The sequence below is a fragment of the Anomalospiza imberbis genome, chromosome 2 (assembly GCF_031753505.1).
Source record: "Anomalospiza imberbis isolate Cuckoo-Finch-1a 21T00152 chromosome 2, ASM3175350v1, whole genome shotgun sequence".
Taxonomy (NCBI): domain Eukaryota; kingdom Metazoa; phylum Chordata; class Aves; order Passeriformes; family Viduidae; genus Anomalospiza; species Anomalospiza imberbis.
The window spans coordinates 1581997-1607500 of NC_089682.1; the positions used below are offsets into that span (position 1 = coordinate 1581997).

Sequence of the window (25504 nt, forward strand, 5' to 3'; positions counted from 1 at the left end):
TATACTTGGCAGAGGATGCAGGCTTTGGGTTTTAATAATCAAACACCAAAAGTGACAGGAAGAATTCCAAATGGCTCTCTGAGGCACTGGAAAGTGGACACAAATTGTGGAGAAATAAAAATTCCAGTGGATGGAGAGGTGCAGTGAGAGGTCAAGCTCGGTTCTGTGGGATCTTGAATGGCTGAACTTTTAAAATGTCAAAAGATGGCCAAAAATTTCTTCAGGTGGATTTAACTGGAAGTGAGGCATCACCCACTTTCCCTGGAAATTCAAGGTGTTAAAGCACCATTCCTTCACTTTGCCCTCTTCCCAAAACAGCCCAGGAACTGAGCAGGGCAGCTCAGAACAGCTGAACACAAAATAAAAGGCAGCAGCTTTCATTTATTAAAAACAAAAATTCCACCTATTCCCCCTGGCCTGGCTGGTTTAATCCAGAATATCTCCATGCACGAGCTGTTCCCACTGGAAAAGAAACCACCACCACCAAACCCAACACACAACAAACCAAAAAACCCAAACACAACCCAACTTCCTCTGCAGGTCCCTAAAAATCCTGGATGCATCACCTTTGGCAGAGGCAGCTCTTGGCAAAGACATGGGAACTGCAGAAAGTGGGATTTGTCAGGCATTCAGTGTTCAGCTTCACATCTCTGACAGGACAGAAGCAGCTCTTCCCAAAGCCCAGGAGCTGCCCCAGACATTTGGATCCACAGCTCACTCCCAAAAATTCCCCCAGGATCCGCTCCAAGAATGCTGAAAACTGCAATCCCTCACCCTCCCCACTTTTTTTGGTGGCATTTCTGGTTTCTTTTAGCCCTGTAACAGCAGAATAATGAACACAGATCATGTTAAAACCATGGGAAAGGAGTGGGAAAACCATGGAGGTTCCCACACTGCCAGGCACTTGCAGGGGCAAAGCAGAGACTGAAGAACTTGGCTGATAATTACACTGATAACATGAAATAATTAATTCATTATCAACCAGGAAAGAAGTATTTGGCCAATTTACTGTCTGTGACGACACCATTCACTGCCAGATCCTCTCCAACTCCCTTGATTATGCCAGCAGGAAAATCCAGGGAGAAAAGGGAAATTCAGAGAAAAGCCTTTCTGGCTGATATTAAATGTCAAATTTATTTCAAAATAAGCACTTTTAGAAAGTCAATGAGCAGCAATTTTTCACTTGCTCTTTTCATGAGAGCCTTTGAAAACGGATGTCTCATGATTTGTATAAAATCATGGAAAGCTGTCCCATTTCCTGACAGGCAAAGGGTGGCCACTGCAGCATTTCTTTGACTAATTCCTTCCACTGGGTTTTCCATAAGTGATTCATGACTGTACTCAGCTTTCCTGGAAAACATTTCTCAAAGTGTGCAAGGTATGGAAAGCAGGATATTCTCCTGGGCTGGCTTCTAACTGGGAATCTTTGTGCCTCTCTCGCTCTCTAGAGACAAACAGCAGTTTTAATAACTTCATTCTATCAACTCTAATTATTTTTCCCCTAAATATCAGAAGAAAACAAAACTTACACATATCTTTCACCCTATCCCCTGCATATCCTGATTTCTTAGAATTCTAGCCTTAGAAGCCTAAAAACCAGGTGCCTTTTTCAATTATTGTACTTTTATTTAAAGGAAATTTAGAAAGAGCCTCCCTGAACACTTGGATCACCTGTTACATTTTGTTCTTTTCTTGGAAGTCACAACACTACAAGGAGTTCTTTTACATAGAAGGACTGTGAAATAATTACAAGTTCCCTGAGACTCCATGGCTGACTGGCTCCTAAAATCCCTCAGGTGTCACTTGAACCCAAGACACAGCAGTGAGACCAACTCAGACCTGCCTAAAGGCCTGCTCAGCCTCTGATCCAGCTGAGTCTGGAGGGTGCTGCTTAAATTAATCTTCAAAGCAGGTCCCAGGCCCCTCATCTCCTCCCATTTGCCATAAGAAATTTAAGGGAACTTTGATTCCCATGCAGATCACTTGGGGGGATACCAAAGCTCCCTGGGACATTTTCCACACTATTTATACCTGGGCTCCTGCCTCTGTGCAATTCCACACGAAACAAGTTCTGCTCCCACCGCCCAGAGCAGCTGGGGCTGCCCCTGGATCCCTGGCAGTGCCCAAGGCCAGGTTGGACACTGGGGCTGGAGCAGCCTGGGACAGTGGGAGGTGTCCCTGCCATGGCAGGGGTGGCACTGGGTGATCTTAGATGTCCCTTCCATGCCAAAGCATTCCATGATTCTGTGATTCATCCCAGGACCGAAACAGGTTTCCAGGGTTGTAAAATGTTCCAAGTGAAGGTCAAATAATAAATCTGAGGGTGATAACATACTTGGAGGGAATTCTTAAGGTTTCAAAGAATCCCAGACTGCTTGAGTTGGGAGGGACCTCAGAGCCCACCCAGTGACACCCCTGCCATGGCAGGGACACCTCCCACTGTCCCAGGCTGCTCCCAGCCCCAGTGTCCAGCCTGGCCTTGGGCACTGCCAGAGATCCAGGGGCAGCCCCAGCTGCTCTGCCCACCCTGTGCCAGGGTCTGCCCACCCTGCCAGGGAACAATTCCTAATTCTGAGTCTCCCATCCAGCCATTCCCTGTGTGCTGTCCCTCCTTGCCCTGGAAATTCTCTCTCCAGGTCTCCTGGGGCTCCTCCAGGCCCTGCAAGGCCACACTGAGCTCAGCCCAAAGCTTCTCCTGTGCAGGTGAACAATGCCAGCTGTGCCAGCCTTTCCTGCCAGCAGAGCTGCTCCATCCCTCTGCTCATCCTGGAGCCTCCTCTGGGCTCTCTGCAGCAGCTCCAGCTCCTCCCTGGGCTGGGCTCCCAGAATTTCTGTTTACTGCTTCTCTCAGCCCCAAGCCCTGCTTTGGAAAATCCCCCCACACCTTTTCCCATGGAGGCAGAAAGGGCCCAAAGCTCCCAGGAGGGCTCTGCCCTGAGCTGCTCCTGCTGTGTTTGCAGCTGGTGCCTCTCTCCAAGGTATTTCTGAGGAACCTCATTAAGCTCCTGCAACAGCAATGTCCCAGTTGAAGGAAAAACTACTGCTGTGTGCTCAGCCTTTCAGCAAACACTGACAGCAGGACTGCGCCCGTGTGAGCAGCTGGGCCTTATCATTGTTCCCAGATGAACTGGGTTCTCATGAACTAATCCTCTAAAAGGCTTGGAGTGTTTTACTGTGCAAGCTGGACCAGGAGGAAAGCACACGAATGTGCTCAAGTGTGGAAACCCAGGGCACCGGGAATATTTCTCTGTCTGCTCTGGGCTGTCCTGACCCCCAGGGGAGCACTGACTTTGACCCTCACTCATGGAGAAAACTTCCAAAGCCTCAAGGGAAACCAGAAACCACAAAAGTGTGAAATAGATTGTAGAGAGTGGTGTAGTGTGTGACTTGGGTGAGAAATTTAGGATTTAGGATTTTTAGTAGGTTCTAGATGGGTTCAAGATGGAGGGTACAGGGTGTTGGCCCGAGTTCCCTTCTTCTTCCTCTTTCTTCTTGGGTTTGGGTGGTGTCTTGTAATTGGGTGGAAAAATCTGCATTGTGGGTCTGTAGGGGTCAGTTATTGGGGTAGAAAGGGAAATAATTTACGAGTCACTTTTTAATTGGGTAGCTCAGTTTTTGATTAGACTTAAAAGGCCTTGCAACACGAGGTCCTTAGCCATTTTTGTGCTGTTTTCCTGCACGCAGAGTCTGGTGCAGACGGCGTGCTGAAGTTTTGATAAGATAACAATAAACAGAAGCTGCAGACAGAAAAAGTCCAGTGCGTCTCTGGTTCCTGACACAGAACTGCTCCAGGAGGGTCTCCCCTGCCAGGGGAGCCCCAGGGAGTTGCCCAGCTCGGGGCCCACAAACTCACACTCAAGTGCTCTCCATAAAAACAGCCTGGGCATGATTCAGAGCCCCTTTTAGGAAGCAGACTCTATTTTATATTTTTAAGCACCATAAACGGATCACTTGTCAAAGTGACCTGATCCAACAGCCTCTACCTTGATAGTGTCTAAAGCCAACTCAGAAAATCACAGCTGACATTTCCAACCTGCCCAGCAGAGCAAGGAAAGAGCTTAAACAGCATTTCCAGTTCCATCTTCTGCAATCTCAACGTTACAGCAAGGTCTGAAATGCCAAATTACAGAGTTTTCAAATCAGAGCATTTGCAAGGCAAAGCCCTGATCAGGACAGACAGTAACAAAGGGAGACTCAAATAACTGGGGGGGAGAGAGATGAAACAGTAATTTGCAAATACATGAAATAAATATAGTCAGAGCTCTCTGCTCATTAGTGAATTCCGTGTCCCACATCCAATCTATTTTAAAAAATAAAGATTATTCACTTTCAGGCTGACCTGACTGGGTTGACACATTAAATCTTTCAGCATTTCTTTGCTCATGGTGATTGTTTGTGTTTAAATGTATTGATACAGCTGTTTTCCCCAAATCCTCATGGTCTGTCATGTTGCAGCTGGATTTTGTTCTCCTCTCACTCAGCCTTCACAGGATCCTTTCCCTTGGGCAGTTTTTAAGGATAAAATGATGGGGGAACTGCTCTCCTGTACCACCAGCACCAAACACTGAACTGGGGCAGTTTAAACCAGGCTTAGTCCAGGACAGGGTGACACAGAAGCAGGATTGAAGTAACTCTGCTTTCTAATTTACCATCACCGAGTGATCAACACCTCATTCCTGTCATTCCATCTGCTCCTCCTAGAACCAAGGATTTTTTACATTTGTTCCTTTAGGAGTTTTTTAGGTTTTTACCTTTTAAAGCATCATTACTCACCAAGGCACTAAAAAGGCTGGATCTACTACAAATAACTCCAGAGCTGATGAACCATGAGAAATAAACACCTCTCAAAAATAGCCCCCACTGTCAGCATTTGTTTCCAGCCCAAAGTGGTCCCTAAATAGCACCAAGCCAGGTCCCAGCTCCTCCTCATCCCCTGAACTCCAAAGTACAACAGGGCTGGATTTCATGCTTTATTTACTTCCTGCACCCATGACTGTACAGCAATCTGCCAGAGACAGTCACTAAAATACTCTTAATTTAACCCAAGTCCAAGGGCATGGAGGCACAGGACACAGGGAGTGGCCTGAAGCTGGAGGGCAGGGAGGGATGGGATTTTGGGAATTAGGAATTGCTCCCTGGGAGGGTGAGCAGGGGCTGGGATGGAATTCCCAGAGCAGCTGTGGCTGCCCCTGGATCCCCGGCAGTGTCCCAGGCCAGGCTGGACACTGGGGACAGTGGGAGGTGTCCCTGCCATGGCAGGGGTGGCAATGAGACCATCTTTGATCCCCCTTCCATCCCAGCCCATTCTGACTCCATTCAATAAAATCCTCGTTCTCAGCATTTCCAGCTCACCCCTGTGAACTATGTAAGGCACTCCCAGCAGTGCCTAAAAATTATTCAGCTGCTCATTATTTTATATTGGTTCATTAATTCACTCTGATTAGCAAACATTTTGCAGCCATTCTGTGCTTCCCACACACCTTCAGGACTGTATCATCTGTGGGGTCAGAAGTTTAGGTTTTTTTTTTCTTTTCCTGTTTAACTGCCATTTCTGAAAAGTTTTTAAAAAATCTAAGAGGCAAAGCAGTTGTCCCTGAAGTATTTTTCTACATTTTTATGGTGTTTTTCAGCTGTGACAGGTCCAAGAACTGTCCCACTGAGTGAAGATATGACCATAATCCTGATGGAGCAGGATGAAAAAGATTTCTGTACTTAACAATTTATTATCATAAAAAATGCAGCTGTATTATGCCAAAACTATGACTTGAGGGAGAGCAAAGATAAGGATGAAAACAGCAGGTGTTTGGGCTTGTTTTAATTTCTAGTTCCTTCTAACATGACAGCAGGATTTGTTTAACTCAAATATTAAAGATATCATCCCAGGCAAGCAGAAGTTACGTGTTCATCCTCTGACACATCCTCTGTGACTAAGGGAAAAAGAAAAGGAAATAAAAAAATTAAACTTTAACACAGGAGGCTTTGGAAAACAACAGGAGCTGGTCAGAGCAGGCTGGTATTTCCATGATCTTTAAAGAATGACATTTTCCACTGCAGTCACAGAAGGAAGAATGGCAGATAAACTTCAAAAATATTTTCTAAGAATGTTCTGAGAGGGTAGGAAAAAACTCAAGGCAATTACAAGAAGTTTCTGCATTTCAAAAGACAAATCAAGTGTACCTGGAAATTTCAAAAGGATTTCAAAAACTTCAATAAAGACCATGGAAAGGTTTGGTTGGAAGAGACTTTAAAGATCCTCTAATTCCAAACCCCTTCCACTGTCCCATCCAAGCCCTTGATAAAATAATAAAAGATAATAAAAGGAGGCACAGAAGAGTCTGGAATTTATCCCAAATCACCTGCATTTTTGGTGAGGTTAATGCCTGATACATTGTAATTATCTTAGACATTAATTAGTGACACATCAGAAGCACACTGGCATTTAAAGATCTTAAGGTACATAACAACAGAACTTTGAGGATGTATTTTTTTTTTTTATTTATTTATTCATATGGCAAGAACCCACCTGTTTTGATTAAAGGGGCAAAAAAGTCAGCATTAGAAAATAATTCTTGAAGACATTTTAAATTCCTGAATATTCCAGGCAGTGGTTTTTGGGGTAGGAACTCCCAGTTGCTGAAAACCAACACATTCCTGCATCTCCTTCTAAGTTCTGCTAGAGAAATGTCTGGATTTGCCTTTTTCCCAGCAGGGAAGATAAAACATCACTGCAGAGCAGTGGGTAAGAACAGAATTCCACTTTGGCTGCTCAGGAAGGAAGACACAGATGCTCATTAAGGAACAACCTCTCCTGACACCACCTCCTGTGAAGAATTCCTGCACTTCAGCTGCTCTGGGCAAGGTGAGGAGCTTTTATGTTGGGACAGATCCCTGAAAAAATTCCAAAATGTCTTTATTTGGAGTTTATATAGATTCTAAGCCTTTCCCAAGGGGAGAATACCCCACTGGTATGGGAAGCTTTATGGGGTGGGCTGTTTTTAGTGGGGTTTTGAGAGACCCTGCTGATCTCACCTGCTTGGAGCTGATTTTGTCTGCCTTGCACAAACCCAGGCAGGAGCTGTTCATACTTTCCACTGCCTGCCCCTGCAGCTGCTTCATCCTGGAGCCTCAGGAAAATTCAAGCCTTTCATCAGAGTTTCCATGAGCCAGGCAACGCTGGCTCCCAGCTGGATGGGACCTGGCCCAAGGGCCAACAAATCCTGCACAGGAATGGCCACACAGCCCAGAACTGGGCAAACACCCCCAGCAATTCCCACTGATTCTCTCCCCACAAGTTCTGGCTAACACAAGAAACTCTTTCTTCTTATTGTTATTATTATTATATTATTTCTTATTATTACATCACAACCTGCAAGAAATGGACATTTTAGTTCTTACTATGGAAAAATCTTTTTCCACAGAAATGGACATTTTAGTTCTTATTTTTTATTTCCATAGTAATGGACATTTTAGTTCTTATTTTTTTTTTCCACAGTAATGGACATTTTTTTGTCTTCTATTTTATCTTCTTCTTTTGTCTTTTATTTCCATAGTAATGGACATATTCCTACTGCAGCTTTCAGGAATTATCAACAATTCTATACTAAAATAATCACAGATGGGAGTTGCTCTTAATGAATAATAATATCATCTCACTTGTTGGGTTATCAGAAAGGAGGAGGATATTTCAACTAGAAACCCACAAAAGTGTTTTGTTTAACTATATGGATTATGAATGGCAAAAAAAAAAATACAAACAGGAAAAATCCATGTATTATAACAATACAGCTTGGCTCTTCTGGCACTTCACCAGCTCAGCTTCCTACCTTCAGAGAAAGGAAACAGCACCTCTAGGAGAAAAAGGAACAATTCTCCTGCCTTTCAGCCAGCTCTTCTTGGAAAACAGCCTGAATTTTAAGAGGCCTCCACACAAACAGCCACTTGTTCTGAAATCAGGACCAAACCTTCAGGGAAGTTTCCAGAACGGTTTTCAGTCCACGCAAGAAAATGAAGTGATTTTGGTGTACTTGGCTGCATCTAAAAGCCTAAAGCTTCCATTTATGGGTTTTTTTAATGATTACCTTCCCCAAGCTGTGTGATACAGACATTATTAAGAAACCAGTTTATCAAAAAGCCCTGAACTCCCACAGCACTGCTGTACCAGAGGTGCTCTCTCAATCTCCCTGCTGCCTTTTGCATTTCAGCAACACAAAGGAACTCAAATCCAGCTCCTGAGAGCTCAATAACCAAGACTTGTTTGCCAGCACCAAAATAACTCCAAAGAAAACCTCAAAAAGCAAAATCAAATCCAGCTCTTCACTTATGACCCTCTGAAAATCTGCCCAGGGAAGAGGGAAGTTACATTTTAATGAAATTCACTGAGTATTGACAGCTCTGCTTTTGTGAGTAATCAATCACTGACTGCCATAATTAATGAAATTAATTCTGGCTATCTCTGGCAGTAAAAAATGCTGGGAGGAAGAGAACAAAGGTCTAAAGCAGGAACCCGTGGATGATTCTGCCCCCATCTAAAGCTGGCAGAACCTCACAGACTCTATTTAGGATATTGTCACATCCTAATTCCCTGTGCTTGGCAGACACCACTCACCAACCACCTCATTTCTAATATCAGGATTCTCAAACATTTCAGGACAATGACTTCCATGGTTTAATTATGCATTACACCCACAAAAAAAAAAAAAAATTAAATGGTATTTTAGACCTCAGTCCCAACTTCAGGTTCACTGAACACAGCCCATATTTCAATCATCCCCAGCACATTTCCATATTTTATGAGGAAAAAAAGAGAACCTGCTCAGAACAAGAGATAAAAACCTCAATGAAAACGACCCCAAATGGCCACTGAGGAAAGTGTTTAAATACCACGAATAAATCCCAGAATCAAACCAAACCCACCCAGGTCAGGGCTGAATGATCCTTGGGGTCCCTTCCAACCCAACCCATCCCAGGATTTTCTGTTTTCACACAAGAACAACCTCCAGACTTCACTGGAATTTCTGGTTAACATCAATCTATCAATTTACATCACTGTTTTTTTATTATTTCCCTCATCTTCAGTTCTCCTGACCTTCAGGTAAAACACCAAGTAATGTTATTTATTAATAACCAATATTATTTATAAATTTATAAACACTGCTTATTAAAACTTGAATAAAACACTGAATGAACTACTTCAGCAACAAACTGTCACAGAATGAAACTTTCAGTGCTGTAATTTAAGCCTGCTCTGCATGGGACAGTTGGGTGACTGCTGATATTAATAATTATTTAATGCTGATGTTATCGAGGGGTGCTTGGGCTGAGTTTCAAGCCAGCCTCACCTCTGAACCACTGCACTTATTTTCATGTTTTTCATTAATGAATGGGACAATAATCCGGGAACAAAGCTCCAGCTGCTCCGACAAAAGGCAGAAGCCAAGGAAATCAGGAAAAGCTCTCCACAGCACTGTGATGTAGATTTGGTGTTCCCAGTGGTGCCTCAGCTTTGAGCTTTTCTATTTTTCAGGTTCTGAGCTGCTTTAGTGTGTGGGTCTGAGCTTCACATTATGGGATGGTGAGCTCTCTTCACAGAGCAGGGAGACAAAACAATTCCTGCTCCAGCTGGGCACCAAGGACAAATGATCCAAATCTCAGCCCAGGAGCACAAACAACGTGGGCTGGAGAGAGAAAAACAAGCAGGATGGGACTGCATGGGCTAAAGCTGGAATGGGACAATGAACTCCAGTGTGCCCATGGAGCAGAGCTGACCCCAGTGAGAGCCCCCGGGAGCGCTCGTGCATTTTGGGACCATTTGGGTTCATCTTGGGTGCAGCCCTGGCTGGGCTCTGGTGCTGCCCAGGGTGGATCCATGCAGGCCTTTTAATAAATATTTATAAAAAGATGTATTAAAATGTCTTTTAATAAGTTATTAAATTTCATTATTAAATTAATAAACTTCTTGTGATATCGTAATATTGTAATATATAATATTGTATATATTATAAAATGTCACAATAATTTATTACTAAATTATTATTTATTTAGTCTTTATTCTTTTAATAAATCCCTGCTTTATTCTTTAGCTCTGTTCAGCCTCTGCTCTAGCTCAGCCTTCCCAAGGCATCACCAGGGATCTCACCAATGTTTTCCTAAGTTTCCCTTTGGCTCTCCAGGAAGATGGAATTGTTCATCCTGGCACAGCTCAGACCTCGTGTGGGTTCCTTGTTCCAGACTGAGCTCGAGATTGGAGCCCTGGATCCTAGGGAAGGCATTTTTCTTAACAACTCCAACACTGAGGCTCTTCATGACTATTGTACAACACTGCTTTTCTAGCTTTAGGTATTTTTAAGGCACACAACAACTATCTTGAGCAGCAGGAGTTATTTGAATGTTTAAATAAATATATAAGTATTATATATTTCCATTTTTTTTCTACCTATAAGAGTATTTGTATTGTTTGCTTGAAGCATCAGCCCACTTTGAGGACTTCAAGAAGTGGATTTTTGACACAGAAATAATTCTTCTGGAGACCTACAGAAGGTCTAAGTGTGATATAAACCTGAAGCTGCTCAAAATACCTCCACTTAACTAAATATCTTTAGAAGATCTATTGAAAAACTTTTCACAATGGAAGGTTTCTAATTTTCTTGTAATGGTTTTAGTGTTCAAAGTAAATCCAGATTATTGAGATGTGATTTTGAACCACACTCTTAACCCTGAGCTTTATTTGGAAACCAGAAGCATTAGAAACTATAAACACTATCACAAAAAAAGAGAATATTTTTTTGGCAGAGAAAGAATGAAAACCTTCAAAATATATGCTGGTGCCAATAATTAATTTTTCATTCCCGCTAGGGAATATTTTGCCAAAACCAAAGCTGTGGTCACAAAAATCTATAAATGTGTAAAACTACTTTTTTTTTTTTGGAAATCTACTTTGAAAATGTTTTCTTTTTATTGTGATCTAAGAGGCTTAAAAAACGTGCAGTAAAAGGATTACAAGGCATGTGGCTGAGGCAGGAAGAGATTACCAGAAAATCGAGATTATTTGTAAAGAAAGTTTCATAAATACTCCTGAGAAATCTGCTAAACTTCCTGCAAAGCACAAATAATTCTGTAAGTACCTCAAAAACCCCAAATCCACCTCATGATTATTCCAGTGGCCTGCAAGGCAATTAAAAAGGTCTAAAAGCAAGGCTCCTTTAACAGCTTTACTTGCAGCTGAGCTCACCAAAAGCATTTCTGCACTGAAAGCACCCCAAGGTGCAGGAAAAGCAGAATTTGGGAGCTGCAACTCCCAGGATTCTGCTTTTCCTGGGTTACACACCTCACCTTGCTGGGCTTTATCTTCAAGCACAAATGTAATATTTATAAATTTTTTAAAATAAATAATTGCAGAATCTGTTTCCAGCCAGTTCTGGGGGTTATGTCAGGACACAGGCTCAACTCCAACTCTTGAGTGCACTTCCAGCAAGATGAATTTCTTTAATAATTCAGTTTTCCCAGAGAAAAGCTGTTCCCATGATAGAACTGCCTGCTTTCAGTTTCTCTATGAATATAAGTTGCTGTTAATTATGGAAAACTTGCTGCTATGTTCATTAATTTGCAAGAATTAGCAGATTAAGGTAATTATCGCAGAATCATTAAAGGTGGAAGTGACTTTCCCAGCAGAACCATCATGGAAACAGGACAAAATATAGTGCAAAACATGGAAAATAGGCTTAAAATATGGTTTTAAAACACCCAGGTGCCACATCCAAACACCTCTGGAACACTCCCAGAGATGGAGACTCCACCACCTCAAAACCTCAGAAATATTTTCAAGGAAATTAAAGGAAAGTTGTCTCCATCAAAAATCTCTCCCAGCCCTGAAGCCCAATGATTTCCTGAGAAATGAAATCCTTTGTAGGATCTCTTGGTGCTCCTCTTTGCCCAGCTGAGAGGTGCCCACAGTGAAGGGGAAATGGAAACTGGCTTTGGGTTTTTTTGTTAAGGTTGGGATTAAATGTGTGAGATGGTATTTTTTATTTATTACTTTTTATTTATATTACAGTTCCACAAACTGTGGGTTTTGTAGTAATTTATTTTCATAAATTAAAAATGGAGTTGTATTCCTATCAGGTTTTTTAAGGATAATTTTTTAAATTAAGAAATGATACTTAATTTATTTTGACTTTTAACTTAATAACTAACTACTTGTGGTTTGTAATGCGGATTTTTTATTCAATTCCACAATATTACTTATGAAGAAGAAGGATTAGTTGCTGTTTTAAAACTTTTATCTTGTTTTATATATATTATTTTAAAACTTTAAACTTTTACGTTTTCTGTACTTTGTGATACCACACACTTCTATTTGAACTACACAGTTATAATTTTAGTTCTATTATTTAATTTTGGAAGTCTTCTTCACAGCTTTAGGTCAAATGCAGTGTTCTCCTGGGGGTCAGTGTCTGCCAGCACAGAAAGTCTGAAATTCTCATTAACCAGGGTTCCAAGAAGGCATAAAAGGAATAAGTTTGTTATTTAGCCTTCCTGTGACTGTGCCAGAATTCAATGTAAAAGACAGTTCAGAAAATCCAGATTTTTCCAAGGCGATTTGCCGACTTGAAGATCAGAAAAAGGGTTCTATCTGTGGTAATTTCCTGTACTTCAACAAAAAGAAAGAATACAGAATTTAAAGGAATTCCTGAACTTTGCTTTAGAAAATTTGAGAGTAAGTACTTAGGTCTTCTCTGGAAGATTCTGGGAGTGATATTAAAAAAAAAACAGTCATGAAGAATTTTTATTTCTTCTGAGAATTAACTGCCATTTAGCAGAACTGGCAGGAAGTTCTGGTTTTAAGAGACTGATCACAAACCATTTAAAACTTCTGATTTCTCAACTGGGATTATCAACACCTCAATAAAAAACATTCAAAAACTGAAAAGGAGGAAGAAGAGGAATATTCAAGCAGCACTTCCAGTACAAATCATGATCTGGGAGGGACAGAATAGAAATTCTTATCAGTGGCTGTCTTGTCTCACCTTTGATTGGATCAACCCTTCTAAAATAGGGCAATCCAGGATTATTAAAGGGCCCACTGAAGGGAAAAAAAAACCATTTAACTGGAGAGAAAAGGTATTTTAGGAGAGCTACATCTGCTGGGAAAAGCAGAATGTTCAGAGAGCAGAACCAACCAGTGCTCACAGCAAAATTCAGAGTGTTTACAAACACTGTGTGTGAGGATCTTCATCAGCACCAAATTCCACACCTCTGCTGCACAAGTTGGAATTTTCTGGGCACATTCTACACCAAACCCAAAGAATTTTCTTCAAATTCACCCCCTAACAAAGTGTAGCCTTTTGAAATTACCTTGGAATCTTCCTCAGGTGGTCCAGACCGTGACACTTCAGCGTGCCCACGTCACCTTACACACCTGAGTGACAAAATTCCTGCATTTCCTTGGACACCAGAACCACCAAACGCTCTGGAAAACTGGATACGCCATGGGACAACGCAACAATTTCCTCATTTCTAACAGAACTTTGCTTTTCTTAAATAATCCAAATGCTGAGGGCACCTTTCACACCTCCAAAATCTGGGATACAGCCTTAGGGCCTCGTTCCACTTTCTCTCTCTGCACCTTCCTGACACTGGGCCAACAAAACAAATTAAAAACGTAGTCAGTCCACGTGTGTTCCTAAAAATGTCACTTATTTCCAGCTTCAAAGAGTTACCAGCTCCTTCCAGCTCTGTAACTTTATTAAATGAAGCTAAATTATGCATTTCAGCGCTGAAATTCAGTGACCACACATCTAAACTGATTTTTCATCCATTACAAGACTGTGTGCACCTACCTTCCAAGGACCTCCACCTGCCTTTTTTTTTTTAAGTTTTGTGTTATTTCTAAGATCTTGAGACTTTTCTTTCCCTCCTGGAGACAGATATTTACTCAAGTTCAATATAGTTCTTCCATTCTTTACCTTAGATATGTAATTTATGCAGTAACTGTTGATGTTGTCATCCATGGTGAAGACAACACAGTTTATGCTGAGATTATGAAATTCAAATTCATTTGTTACCACGGCCGAATTTAGTTCAAGTCCATTTAGTTCAATTCAAATATGTTTAAAACTAAGCACCTCCTTCAGTATGAAAGGGTTTGGCAGCAAAACCAATGACAAAAAAACAAAACAAAAAAAACCAACCCAAAACCACAACATGGGGTGCATCAAACAAAACCTTAAGGACAAAGCTCAGCCTAGGGTGGCCCAGGGATATTTTATTTCACTTCTGTTTCATGCAGAGCTTCACCCCGGGCTACAGGCTCAGGAGTCAAAGGAGCGAAGGTAAAATAGCTGCTGGTGTTAGAAGTCCCAGAATCATGGAATCACCGAGGCTGGAAAAGCCCTCCCAGCCCATGGAGTCCCACCTTGTCCCCAGCCCAGAGCTCTGAGTGCCACCTCCAGGGGACACCTGCAGGGATGGGCACTCCAAAGCTCCCTGGGCAGCCCCTGCCCAGGCCTGAGCAGCCTTTCCATGGGGAAATTCCTGCTGCTGGCCAAGCTGAGCCTGCCCTGGCCCAGCCTGAGGCTGTTCCCTCTCCTCCTGTCCCTGTTCCCTGGCAGCCCAGCCCGATCCCCGCTGGCTCCACCCTCGCAGCGGGCTCGGCTCATCCCCGGCTCGGGACGGGACTCCCGGCAGGACCGAGGGGGCGGGCGGGGACGCGCCGCCTCAGCCTCGCCCCCTCATCCCCCCAGAGGCTGCTCTCCCTCGGAGAACCGCGGCCGCCCCGGCCCCGCTCACGGCTCCCGGCCCGCCTCACCCGGTACGGGCCGTCCTGGAAGACGCGCGGGTCCAGGTTGCAGGCGATGGTGGCGGTGGGCAGGTCGCGCAGCGCCACCGCCTCCATCTCGCGGTCCACGAAGCTCCACTCCGCGTCCGCCTCCTCTTCCTCCTCCTCCTCCCCTTCCTCCTCGTCTTCCCCGGGCGGCAGCGGCTGCTGGAGCGGCGGCTCCTCCATGGCCGGAGGCGAGCGGAGGCGGCCGCGGCGACGTCGCTGAGGCGGCTTCTCCCTCCCCCCGCCCGCCATCTTGTTCCCGTAGCCCCCGCCCCGCAGCAGCCAATCGGGAGCCGCCGCCGCGCCCCCTCCCGGCCGCGTCAGCCAATCGGAAGCCGCCGCCGCCGCGGCAACAGGTGGCGGGCGAGGCCGCGTCCGCCATGTTGGGTGAGGGCAGCGCCGTGAGGGAGAGGCAGCGCTCCCACCCACAAAATAAACTATTTATATATAAAATATACTATATTTACCGCCTATACTGTATACGTAGTATATATTGTGTATGTATTGCACGTACGCACTATTTATAATATAGATGAAAATTTACCGTACATAATACATCGCATATATAGACACCCTATAGTGTGTGTACTGTATATATACGTTTTTATATATTATATAAAATATATAAATATATATATATATATATAAAAGTATCCAGTGTGTAATATGCTGTATATCTGTGTGGAATATATCTAATATATAGTATATAAAAAGTTGCTTTATGTAACAATATACTGTATGTGTATGTGGGAATATCTATAACATGCAGTATATATAATACATATAAAATCTGCTGTGTATAATAATATGCTGTATGTATATATATATATATTTATATATAAATTACTGTATTTAATGCTGTATTATTCCTAGAGAGAGGAAAACATGAGCTCCCTGTCCCATCCCTGGAAGTGTTCAAGGCTAGGTTGGATGGTCTGTAGTATAAATATTAAATATTTATATAAAAATGCCACATGAATATAAAAAATTCCTCACCCAGAGACTTACAAATCAGCTGAAAGTTGCCGCTGTGTGTGTTGTAATTCTCTTATCTGCCTTAAGGACAAGCTGACCCACCCTTGGTGTGCTTGGCTGGTTAGTCTGACCTAAGAGACCTAGACAAATATTTTATTATATCTTTATTATATTTTAATATTTAATTGTATTGCCTGTATCTGTATAAAATATTTTATATAATACTATGCTTGTATTTATTTTTATATATACGTGGCACCACCTTTTAGGGGAAGGCCCAAGAATGAGCTTCAAAGGTCGCAGAGGTTTATTATGAAATTATTGGTTTTTTTATGAAGTTACTGGGTTTTTTATTAAGTTTTTTTTTTTTAATGAAGCTGTTGTATTGTTACTGATTTTTTAATGAAGGTATTTTATTATGTTTTCTTTTTCCTGAAGTTATTGTGACAGTCACAGAAGTTTATTACGAAGTTATTGGGTTTTTTTATGAAGTTACTGGGTTTTTTATTAATTTTTTTTTTTAATGAAGCTGTTGTATTGTTACTGATTTTTTAATGAAGGTATTTTATTATGTTTTCTTTTTCCTGAAGTTATTGTGACAGTCACACACCTCCAAACATCCCGCACCAAATTTCGTCAGCCTCTCTAATCGGTTCGGAACCACTGAAGTTTTTTTCTGAGGGATACGGTAAATACAAGATGGTTTTGTGCTCACTTGTGCAAAGCGACATAACATCTTCACCTTCTCAGATCCAGACAAATGGCCTCTTAAAAAGAAAAGGAACTTCTCTGAGCAAGCCCCGAGCGTTCAATGCCGAATCCAGCCAAAATAAAGATATATTTTAACCAAATTCCTTGGTGCCAGAGCTGCTTCCTGTGAAAAATGCATATTATATGGCTCTACGCAGATATTTACTATATGTATTATGCTAGGTTGGAAAGTTATGTTGTATTAACATTTTAATAATATAGTAAATGCAGTTTTGTAAGCTTTAGTTGTTAAAATAGAAATTATGTGTGTATTATTTTAATTAGCTCAAGAAAAGGAGAAGATAATAAAAAAAAAATTCTTCGCACAGGGATAACAATTACAGAAACCCATAAATTTTCCAGAGGAGAGGAGTTTATGGTTTTCCTTATCAACAGAAACGAACTTCTTCAAGCTGGACTTAGACTGGAAGGCGCCTGGGGATTATAGAAAAATTTTGACAAGTACCAGATGGATTTCTTGTTTTAAATAAAATATATGCATATCCATAAAGTGTTTTGTATATGCAACAGATTCCCCTCCTTAAGGAGTAAATTTTCTTTTAACGGGGTCCTTTTCCTGGCTCACTTTTGTCCAGAGAGGGGTACCCAGCCCGGGCTGTAACTCTTTGCTGTTATTGTCTCATTAATTGTCCTAACTCTAATTGTGTAGCCTTTATTACTACACTTGTATTATTTTTATAACCATTTTATTTGTATTAAACTTTTCTAAATCTTTGAAAGGAGCGATTGGCGTTTCTAACATTCCTGACAGGGCTGGTGACGCTCTCCCCTCTGAGGAGCATCTCCGCGTTCTCTGCAGCAGCACCGCCAACCTTTATTACTACACTTGTATTATTTTTATAACCATTTTATTTGTATTAAACTTTTCTAAATTTTTGAAAGGAGCGATTGGCGTTTCTAACATTCCTGACAGGGCTGGTGACGCTCTCCCCTCTGAGGAGCATCTCCGCGTTCTCTGCAGCAGCACCGCCAACCTTTATCACTACACTTGTATTATTTTTATAACCATTTTATTTGTATTAAACTTTCTAAATTTTTGAAACGAGCGATTGGCGTTTCTAACATTCCTGACAGGGCTGGTGACGCTCTCCCCTCTGAGGAGCATCTCCGCGTTCTCTGCAGCAGCACGCCAACCTTTATCACTACACTTGTATTATTTTTATAACCATTTTATTTGTATTAAACTTTTCTAAATTTTTGAAAGGAGCGATTGGCGTTTCTAACATTCCTGACAGGGCTGGTGACGCTCTCCCCTCTGAGGAGCATCTCCGCGTTCTCTGCAGCAGCACCGCCAACCTTTATCACTACACTTGTATTATTTTTATAACCATTTTATTTGTATTAAACTTTTCTAAATTTTTGAAAGGAGCGATTGGCGTTTCTAACATTCCTGACAGGGCTGGTGACGCTCTCCCCTCTGAGGAGCATCTCCGCGTTCTCTGCGGCAGCACCGCCAACCTTTATCACTACACTTGTATTATTTTTATAATCATTTTATTTGTATTAAACTTTTCTAAATCTTTGAAACGAGCGATTGGCGTTTCTAACATTCCTGACAGGGCTGGTGACGCTCTCCCCTCTGAGGAGCATCTCCGCGTTCTCTGCAGCAGCACTGCTAACCCCCTGGAGAAACTCCGCCGGAGGAATTTCCACCGGCAGTGTGGTGAACGCTTCCCACCGGGAATCTGCTGTCCGCAGGACTCACCAACTCCACAAGCAAAAGCTGTCCCTGCAGCCTGGCACCTCCCTGCCGGGAGAAATGCTCCCTGGCACAAGCTGTACTGCGATCCGCTGGCAGGTCTGAATGGGAAAAGACCTTATTAATTCCATTTTATGTAATTAACTGAGGCTAAAGGGCAGCTGAGATCATGCTCTGCCAGCCTCTCCGCCTAAGAGTTTGAAAGTTTTAAGCATTAATTCAGTCACAGACGTCAGAAAAAATTTAAATGGATACACCTGAATCTCCCTAATGTGAAGATTTAATTGTTCATCCTTTCTTTTTTCACAGGAAGGGAACGCGACAGCCGCTTTTGACTGGAAGAGGTGGCGAGACAGGGAAAAAAAAAAAAAAAATAGGATTTTGCCCGCAATGTTTGGGGCCGATCGTTGGCTGTAAGTGAGGTGATTAGCGCTAATGATTTCCCCAGGAAATCGCCGCCTGGAGCGGCGCCGGGGCAGCGCTCCCAGCGCGGCCCGCCTCCGCCGAGCGGCACCGGGAGCTCCGGGCGCGCCCTGCCTGCGGAACCCGCCCCGGCGGGAATGGCGCGGCACACACCGCGCTGGAACGACCCGGAATGAAACGGAAAGTGAAGTGTGAAAGATGAAATAATACGAAACATGAAATATGAAATAATATGAAATAATATGAAATATGAAATGTGAAAGATGAAATATAACATGTGAAATATGAAATATTGAAATATGAAATATAACATGTGAAATATGAAATATGAAATAGAAAAGTAATAATGAAATGAAATATAGCTATATGAAATAATATGAAATGTGAAATATGAAATGTGAAATATGAAATATGAAATATGAAATATGAAATATAACATGTGAAATATGAAATGTGAAATATTGCGTATGAAATATGAAGTATTAAATATGAAATATGAAGTGTGTAATATGAAATATGAAATATGAAGCATGAAATATGAAATATGAAATATGAAATGTGAAATATGAAATATGAAATATTACGTATAAAATATAAAGTATTAAATATGAAATATGAAGTGTGTAATATGAAATATGAAATATGAAATATGAAATCGAATCGAATATGAAGTATGAAGTATGAAGTATGAAATACGAAATATGAAGTATGAAATATGAAATATTACGTATGAAATATGAAGTATTAAATATGAAATATGAAGTGTGTAATATGAAATATGAAGCATGAAATATGAAACATGAAACATGACATATGAAATATGAAATATGACCTATGAAATATGAAGTATTAAATATGAAATATGAACTATGAAATATGAAATGAAATATGAAATGAAATGAAATGAAATAGAAAATTAATAATGAAATGAAATGAAATATGAAATGAAATATGAAATATGACATGAAATAGAAAATTAATAATGAAATGAAGTATGAAATATGAAATATGAAATAAGAAATATGAAGTATTAAATATGAAATATGAAATATGAAATATGAAGCATGAAATGAAATATGAAATGAAATAGAAAATTAATCATGAAATATGAAATGAAATATGAAATGAAATGAAATGAAATAGAAAATTAATAATGAAATGAAATGAAATATGAAATATGAAATGAAATATGAAATGAAATATGAAATGAAATAGAAAATGAATAATGAAATGAAATATGAAGTATGAAGTATGAAGTATGAAGTATGAAATATGAAATATGAAATATGAAGCATGAAATGAAATATGAAATGAAGTAGAAAATGAATCATGAAATATGAAATGAAATACAAAATGAAATGAAATGAAATAGAAAATTAATAATGAAATGAAATGAAGTATGAAGTATGAAGTATGAAGTATGAAATATGAAATATGAAATACGAAATATGAAATATGATGTATGAAGTGTGAAGTATGAAGTATGAAATATGAAATATGAAATATGAAATATGAAATATGAAATATGAAATATGAATAAAGTGTGAAATATGAAATGAAATATGAAATTAAATAGAAAATGAATAATGAAATATGAAATGAAATATGAAATGAAATGAAATGAAATAGAAAATTAATAATGAAATGAAATATGAAATATGGAATATGAAATGAAATATAAAATGATTCATGAAATATGAAATGAAATATGAAATGAAATGAAATGAAATAGAAAATGAATAATCAAATGAAATAGAAAATTAATAATGAAATGAAATTAAATAGAAAATGAGTCATTAAATGAAATGAAATGAAATATGAAATAGAAAATGAAATGAAATAGAAAATGAATCATGAAATGAAATATGAAATATGAAAATGAAATGAAATGAAATGAAATATGAAATAAAATTAAATAGAAAATGAATCATGACGTGAAATATGAAATATGAAATATGGAATATGAAATGAAATGTGAAATATGAAATGAAATATGAAATGAATTAGAAAATGAATCATGAATGAAATTAAATATGAAATTAAATGAAATAAAATAGAAAATGAAATAAAATGAAATAGAAAATGAAATGAAATGAAATAGAAAATGAAATGAAATGAAATAGAAAATTATTCATGAAATGAAATGAAATAGAAAATGAATAATTAAATTAAATAGAAAATGAAATATGATTATGAAATATGAAATGAAATGAAATAGATTATGAAATGAAATGAAATAAAATAGATTATGAAATAAAATGAAATTAAATAGAAAATGAAATGAAATGAAATAAAATATAAAATGAAATACAATAAAATAAATTTTTAAATTAATTAAAATGAAATGAAATAAATTAGAAAAATTAAATTAAATAAAACATTAAATGAAATTAAATATAAAATAAAATATAAAATGAAATGAAATATAAAATATGAAATGAAATGAAATGAAATGAAATTAAAAAATAAAAAAAATAAGATGAAATTAAATAGAAAATAAATAAAATATAAAATGAAATTAAATATAAAATGAAATAAAAATCAATGAAATAAAATATAAAATGAAATGAAATCAAATGAAAAAAAAAAAATAGCTGGTTATCATTGAATGGAGAAAGGATAAACATCACAGAATCCCGGACCTCTCAAGGTGGGAAGAGACCTTTGAGCTGACCCAGCAGCACCCAGCCCTGTCCCCAGGGCCCTCCCGGGCAGGGACTCCCAGCCTCCCTGAGCAGCTCATTGCAATGCCTGACCACTCTTCCCGTGGGGTTTTTTCTAAAATCCAATCCGAACCTTCAGCTGTGCTGCTACTGACTTTGGCTTTCAAAAGTCATGAGAGGTTTTCAGCCAATGCAGCTGGAAATAGGGAATGTAAATGGGGAATTCCTTGAACGCTGTTGATAAAAACACCAGAAAATGTTAAAATAGTGATCTATTTAAAACAAATAGTGATCTATTAAAAAAAAAAAAAAAAAGCCAAAAAATAATAAAAGAAAGAAACCTGTGTTGTTTCAAGATGAACATTTTCCTTGGGAGAGATCTGCACAGGTGTGAAACCACTTTTAGCAGCTTTAAGAGAAAAAAAAAAAACACTCCTGAGATGTTTTCAGGGCTGGATGTGCTCAGCTGAGCAAAAAGAATAGTGAGGAGAGGCTCCAGCTAAACATGGGAGAGTTTTGGTCACAGAACAAGAACAAATGGCCCCAGTGATTAAGCAGATTTAAACAAGAAATAAAACACAACTTTAACAACATTTAGCATCAGAACAAACTGTTAAATGAGGCTGGGGATTTCCTTTATGTCTGTTTTCTTTTGGAGGGCAGGAGCTTTGCTCAAAGTGAGGTTAAAGTAAAGTATTGGGATTTTGGGTGCTTTATAAACTCCCTTTAAATGTGTGGCTTGTGTTGGAGAGGCTCACACCTCAGTCTGTGGGAGACTCTTAGGGGGAAAAACCTGTCTGAGAGACACGAGCCCAGAGGAGCTGCTTGGCACAGGAAAAGCACCTCAAAAAGGTAGAGGAAGACTTTGCTGGGTAGGATTTTTAGTGAAATATCCCTCAGGAGGGATGCAGTAAACAGGAGGCAAAGCCCTTTGGGCAGCCTGCGAAGGAGCCACGGACTGGAGAGGTCAAAGTGCACTTGGGAAAATCAGGACAGGTCCCAGGGCAGGGAAGCATCACAGATCATGGAATGGGTTGGGTTTGGAGGGGCCTTAAAACTCATCCAGATCCATGGCCGGGACACCTTCCACTGTCCCAGGCTGCTCCAGCCCCAGTGTCCAGCCTGGCCTTGGGCACTGCCAGGGATCCAGGGGCAGCCCCAGCTGCTCTGCCCACCCTGTGCCAGGGCCTGCCCACCCTGCCAGGGGGAAAATTTTTCCTAATACCTGATCTAAACCTGTAATTTTTCACTTTGAGGCCATTCCCTGTGTCCTGTCCCTCCATGCCTGGAAATTGTCTCTCTCCAGGTTTCCTGGGGCTCCTCCAGGCCCTGCAAGGCCACACTGAGCTCAGCCCAAAGCTTCTCCTGGGCAGGTGAACAATGCCAGCTGTGCCAGCCTTTCCTGCCAGCAGAGCTGCTCCATCCCTCTGCTCCTCCTGGAGCCTCCTCTGGGCTCTCTGCGGCAGCTCCAGCTCCTCCCTGGGCTGGGACGGGGCTGGGGCAGCTCTGCAGGTGGGCTCTCACCTCTGGGGGCACAGGGACACAATCCCAATCCCAATCCCAATCCCAATCCCTTTCCTGCTTCTCTCAGGGCAGGGTTGGAGGTAAGAACCCTGGAATCCTTCCCCCAGAGCTGCTCCCTGTGGAAACCCAGGGCACCGGGAATATTTCTCTGTCTGCTCTGGGCTGTCCTGACCCCAGGGGAGCACTGACTTTGACCCTCACTCATGGAGGAAACTTCCAAAGCCTCAAGGGAAACCAGAAACCACAAAAGTGTGAAATAGATTGTAGAGAGTGGTGTAGTGTGTGACTTGGGTGAGAAATTTAGGATTTAGGATTTTTAGTAGGTTCTAGATGGGTTCAAGATGGAGGGTACACAGTGTTGGCCCGAGTTCCCTTCTTCTTCCTCTTTCTTCTTGGGTTTGGGTGGTGTCTTGCAATTGGGTGGAAAAATCCGCATTGTGGGTCTGTAGGGGTCAGTTATTGGGGTAGAAAGGGAAATAATTTACGAGTCACTTTTTAATTGGGTAGCTCAGTTTTTGATTAGACTTAAAAGGCCTTGCAACACGAGGTCGTTGCCATTTTTGTGCTGTTTTCCTGCACGCAGAGTCTGGTGCAGACGGCGTGCTGAAGTTTTGATAAGATAACAATAAACAGAAGCTGCAGACAGAAAAAGTCCAGTGCGTCTCTGGTTCCTGACACAGAACTGCTCCAGGAGGGTCTCCCCGGCCAAGGGAGCCCCAGGGAGTTGCCCAGCTTGGGTTCCACAGACTCACAGCTCCCAGTCCATGCTCGTGTCTGGATTGTCCCAAAGCAGGAGCAGCCCCTGGCACTGGGACTTGTGGAACTCCCTGAGGTGCTTTCTAGTGAAAGATGGAAATAAAACACCAGGAAACAAAACCAGCACAGTGGAGTTCAGAGTTTTACGGCAGGGATCTGCCTCAAAAAATCCATGTTTGGCAAGGGAAACGTAGCTGGCTAAAATAAAATAAAATAAAATAAAATATTGGTTATAACTAACTGGAGAGCTTCTAATGAAAGATGGAAAGGAAAGGCTGTTTAACCAAAGCAGCACAGCGGGGTTCAGTTTTCCTGCCCTGCTGTCGGTAGGGAAGGGGCTGGGGCAGCTCGGGAGGGCTGGGAGAGGCAGAAGGCAGCAGGCTCCTGTCCCGGCGCAGCTCGGTGCCTTTGCTGGGTGCTATCAGTACAATCTCTTCTCTCTCACAGGCAGCTCCTTCCTCCCGTGGCTCGCTCCGCTCCTTGCCATTCCCGGAGCAGCTCTGGAATGCAGCCTGTCCCTCTGTGCCCGCGGTGCCAGGGCACGCTGCGCTCCCCGAGGTCGCTGCCACCCTTGGATGCCACCCAGATCTCCGGGATCCCTTTTCATCCCAGGTTATCCCGTTCCTCTTCCCGATTTTCCAGCTCTGCCCCAGTAAATCGGCTCCTAAATGAGGTAGGGAAGAGAAATAACAGGAGAGGTAAAAGTCTTTTTTTTTTTTTTTTTTAATTGTTTTATTTATTTCAGAGCAATCAGTAACAGCCCCGGTTACTGATTTACAGCTGGGCTCAGTCACGAGTGCTGTGCAACAAACGGGTTTGTCAGGCAGAGATGCTGAAATGAACTAGTAAAAATAAATGTAACATTTCAATAAAACCTCTGTCAAAGCTGTTAGGGGAAAGAGGAAGGTTGGGGTCCTCATCCTGGGAAAAGGAAAAATCGTTGAAAATGAAGGTGAAGACAAGAAAAAGAGGGGAATGGAAAAGTAAAAGAAGAAAATGAAAGAAAATTAATATTAAAAGAAAAAGATGAAAAAATAAAAAGAAAGGAAAAGAAAAGGAAAATTAATAAGAAAGAAAGAGAAAGAAGGAGAAGGAGAGAGAGAGGGAGAAGAGAAGAGAAGAGAAGAGAAGAGAAGAGAAGAGAAGAGAAGAGAAGAGAAGAGAAGAGAAGAAGAGAAGAGAAGAAGGAAGGAAGGAAGAAAGAAAGAAAGAAAAGCAAAATGAAAACGAAAAAGAAAGCAAAAGCCAAAGAAAAAGAAAAAAAGACAAGAAAAAGAGAAAGAAAGGGAAAGGAAAAGAAAAAGAGAAAGACAAAAAGAAGGAGAAACAAAAAGAGGAAAATGAAAAGAAAAGGAAAAATAAGAGAAAGAAAGAAACAAATGAAAAAGGAGAGACAAAACAAAAATAATTAAAAGGAAAAGAGAAAAATAAAAAGAGGGAGAAATAAAAAGAAAAGGATTGTGGCATAACCTGCATGAAAATAAAATAAAATGGTCATTATGAATAAGACAAACTCTCATTGTACCTCTTGATTACACATGTAACATACCTCTAGATGAGCAACTCGAATATTTATATTGCTGCTTTGAAATATTCCAGGTTTATTCCCAAAATCCATAATTATCACAAATTCACTGGGGTGGGAAGAGCCCTTCAGGATGATCCAGCCCCGCTGCCACCCCTGCATCACCCCTGAACCCTGTCCCCAACAGTTCCTTTAAAACACATCTTAAACCTAAAAATTCCCTGAGTTTTGCAAAGAATAATTGGAATAAAAGCCAAGATCAAGTGGCAATGGTGCAGAATGGGGGGAAAATTAAAAGCTGTGAAATGGAATTTAAAACAAGAGTATTAACAAAAAATAAAATGAACTGT

The 25504-nt window shown here is 40.8% G+C and overlaps 1 protein-coding gene and 1 long non-coding RNA gene across 2 annotated transcripts in view; one reads left to right on the forward strand and one right to left on the reverse strand.

The window, feature by feature from the left end:
- The window catches only part of RCAN1 (regulator of calcineurin 1), a 38305-nt gene extending 23220 nt beyond the window's left edge, over positions 1–15085 (reverse strand). The window contains exon 1 of the mRNA XM_068179489.1: positions 14804–15085. Within this exon, the coding sequence (XP_068035590.1) occupies positions 14804–15070 (267 nt within the window). The 5' untranslated portion in view covers positions 15071–15085. The remainder of the gene's footprint in view (positions 1–14803) is intronic.
- A 53-nt stretch (positions 15086–15138) lies between these two features.
- LOC137468130 (uncharacterized) lies at positions 15139–18614 on the forward strand. Its single transcript, XR_010995769.1, has 2 exons — positions 15139–15315; positions 18573–18614. It is a non-coding gene; the product is annotated as an uncharacterized lncRNA (long non-coding RNA).
- The last annotated feature ends 6890 nt before the right edge of the window (positions 18615–25504 follow it).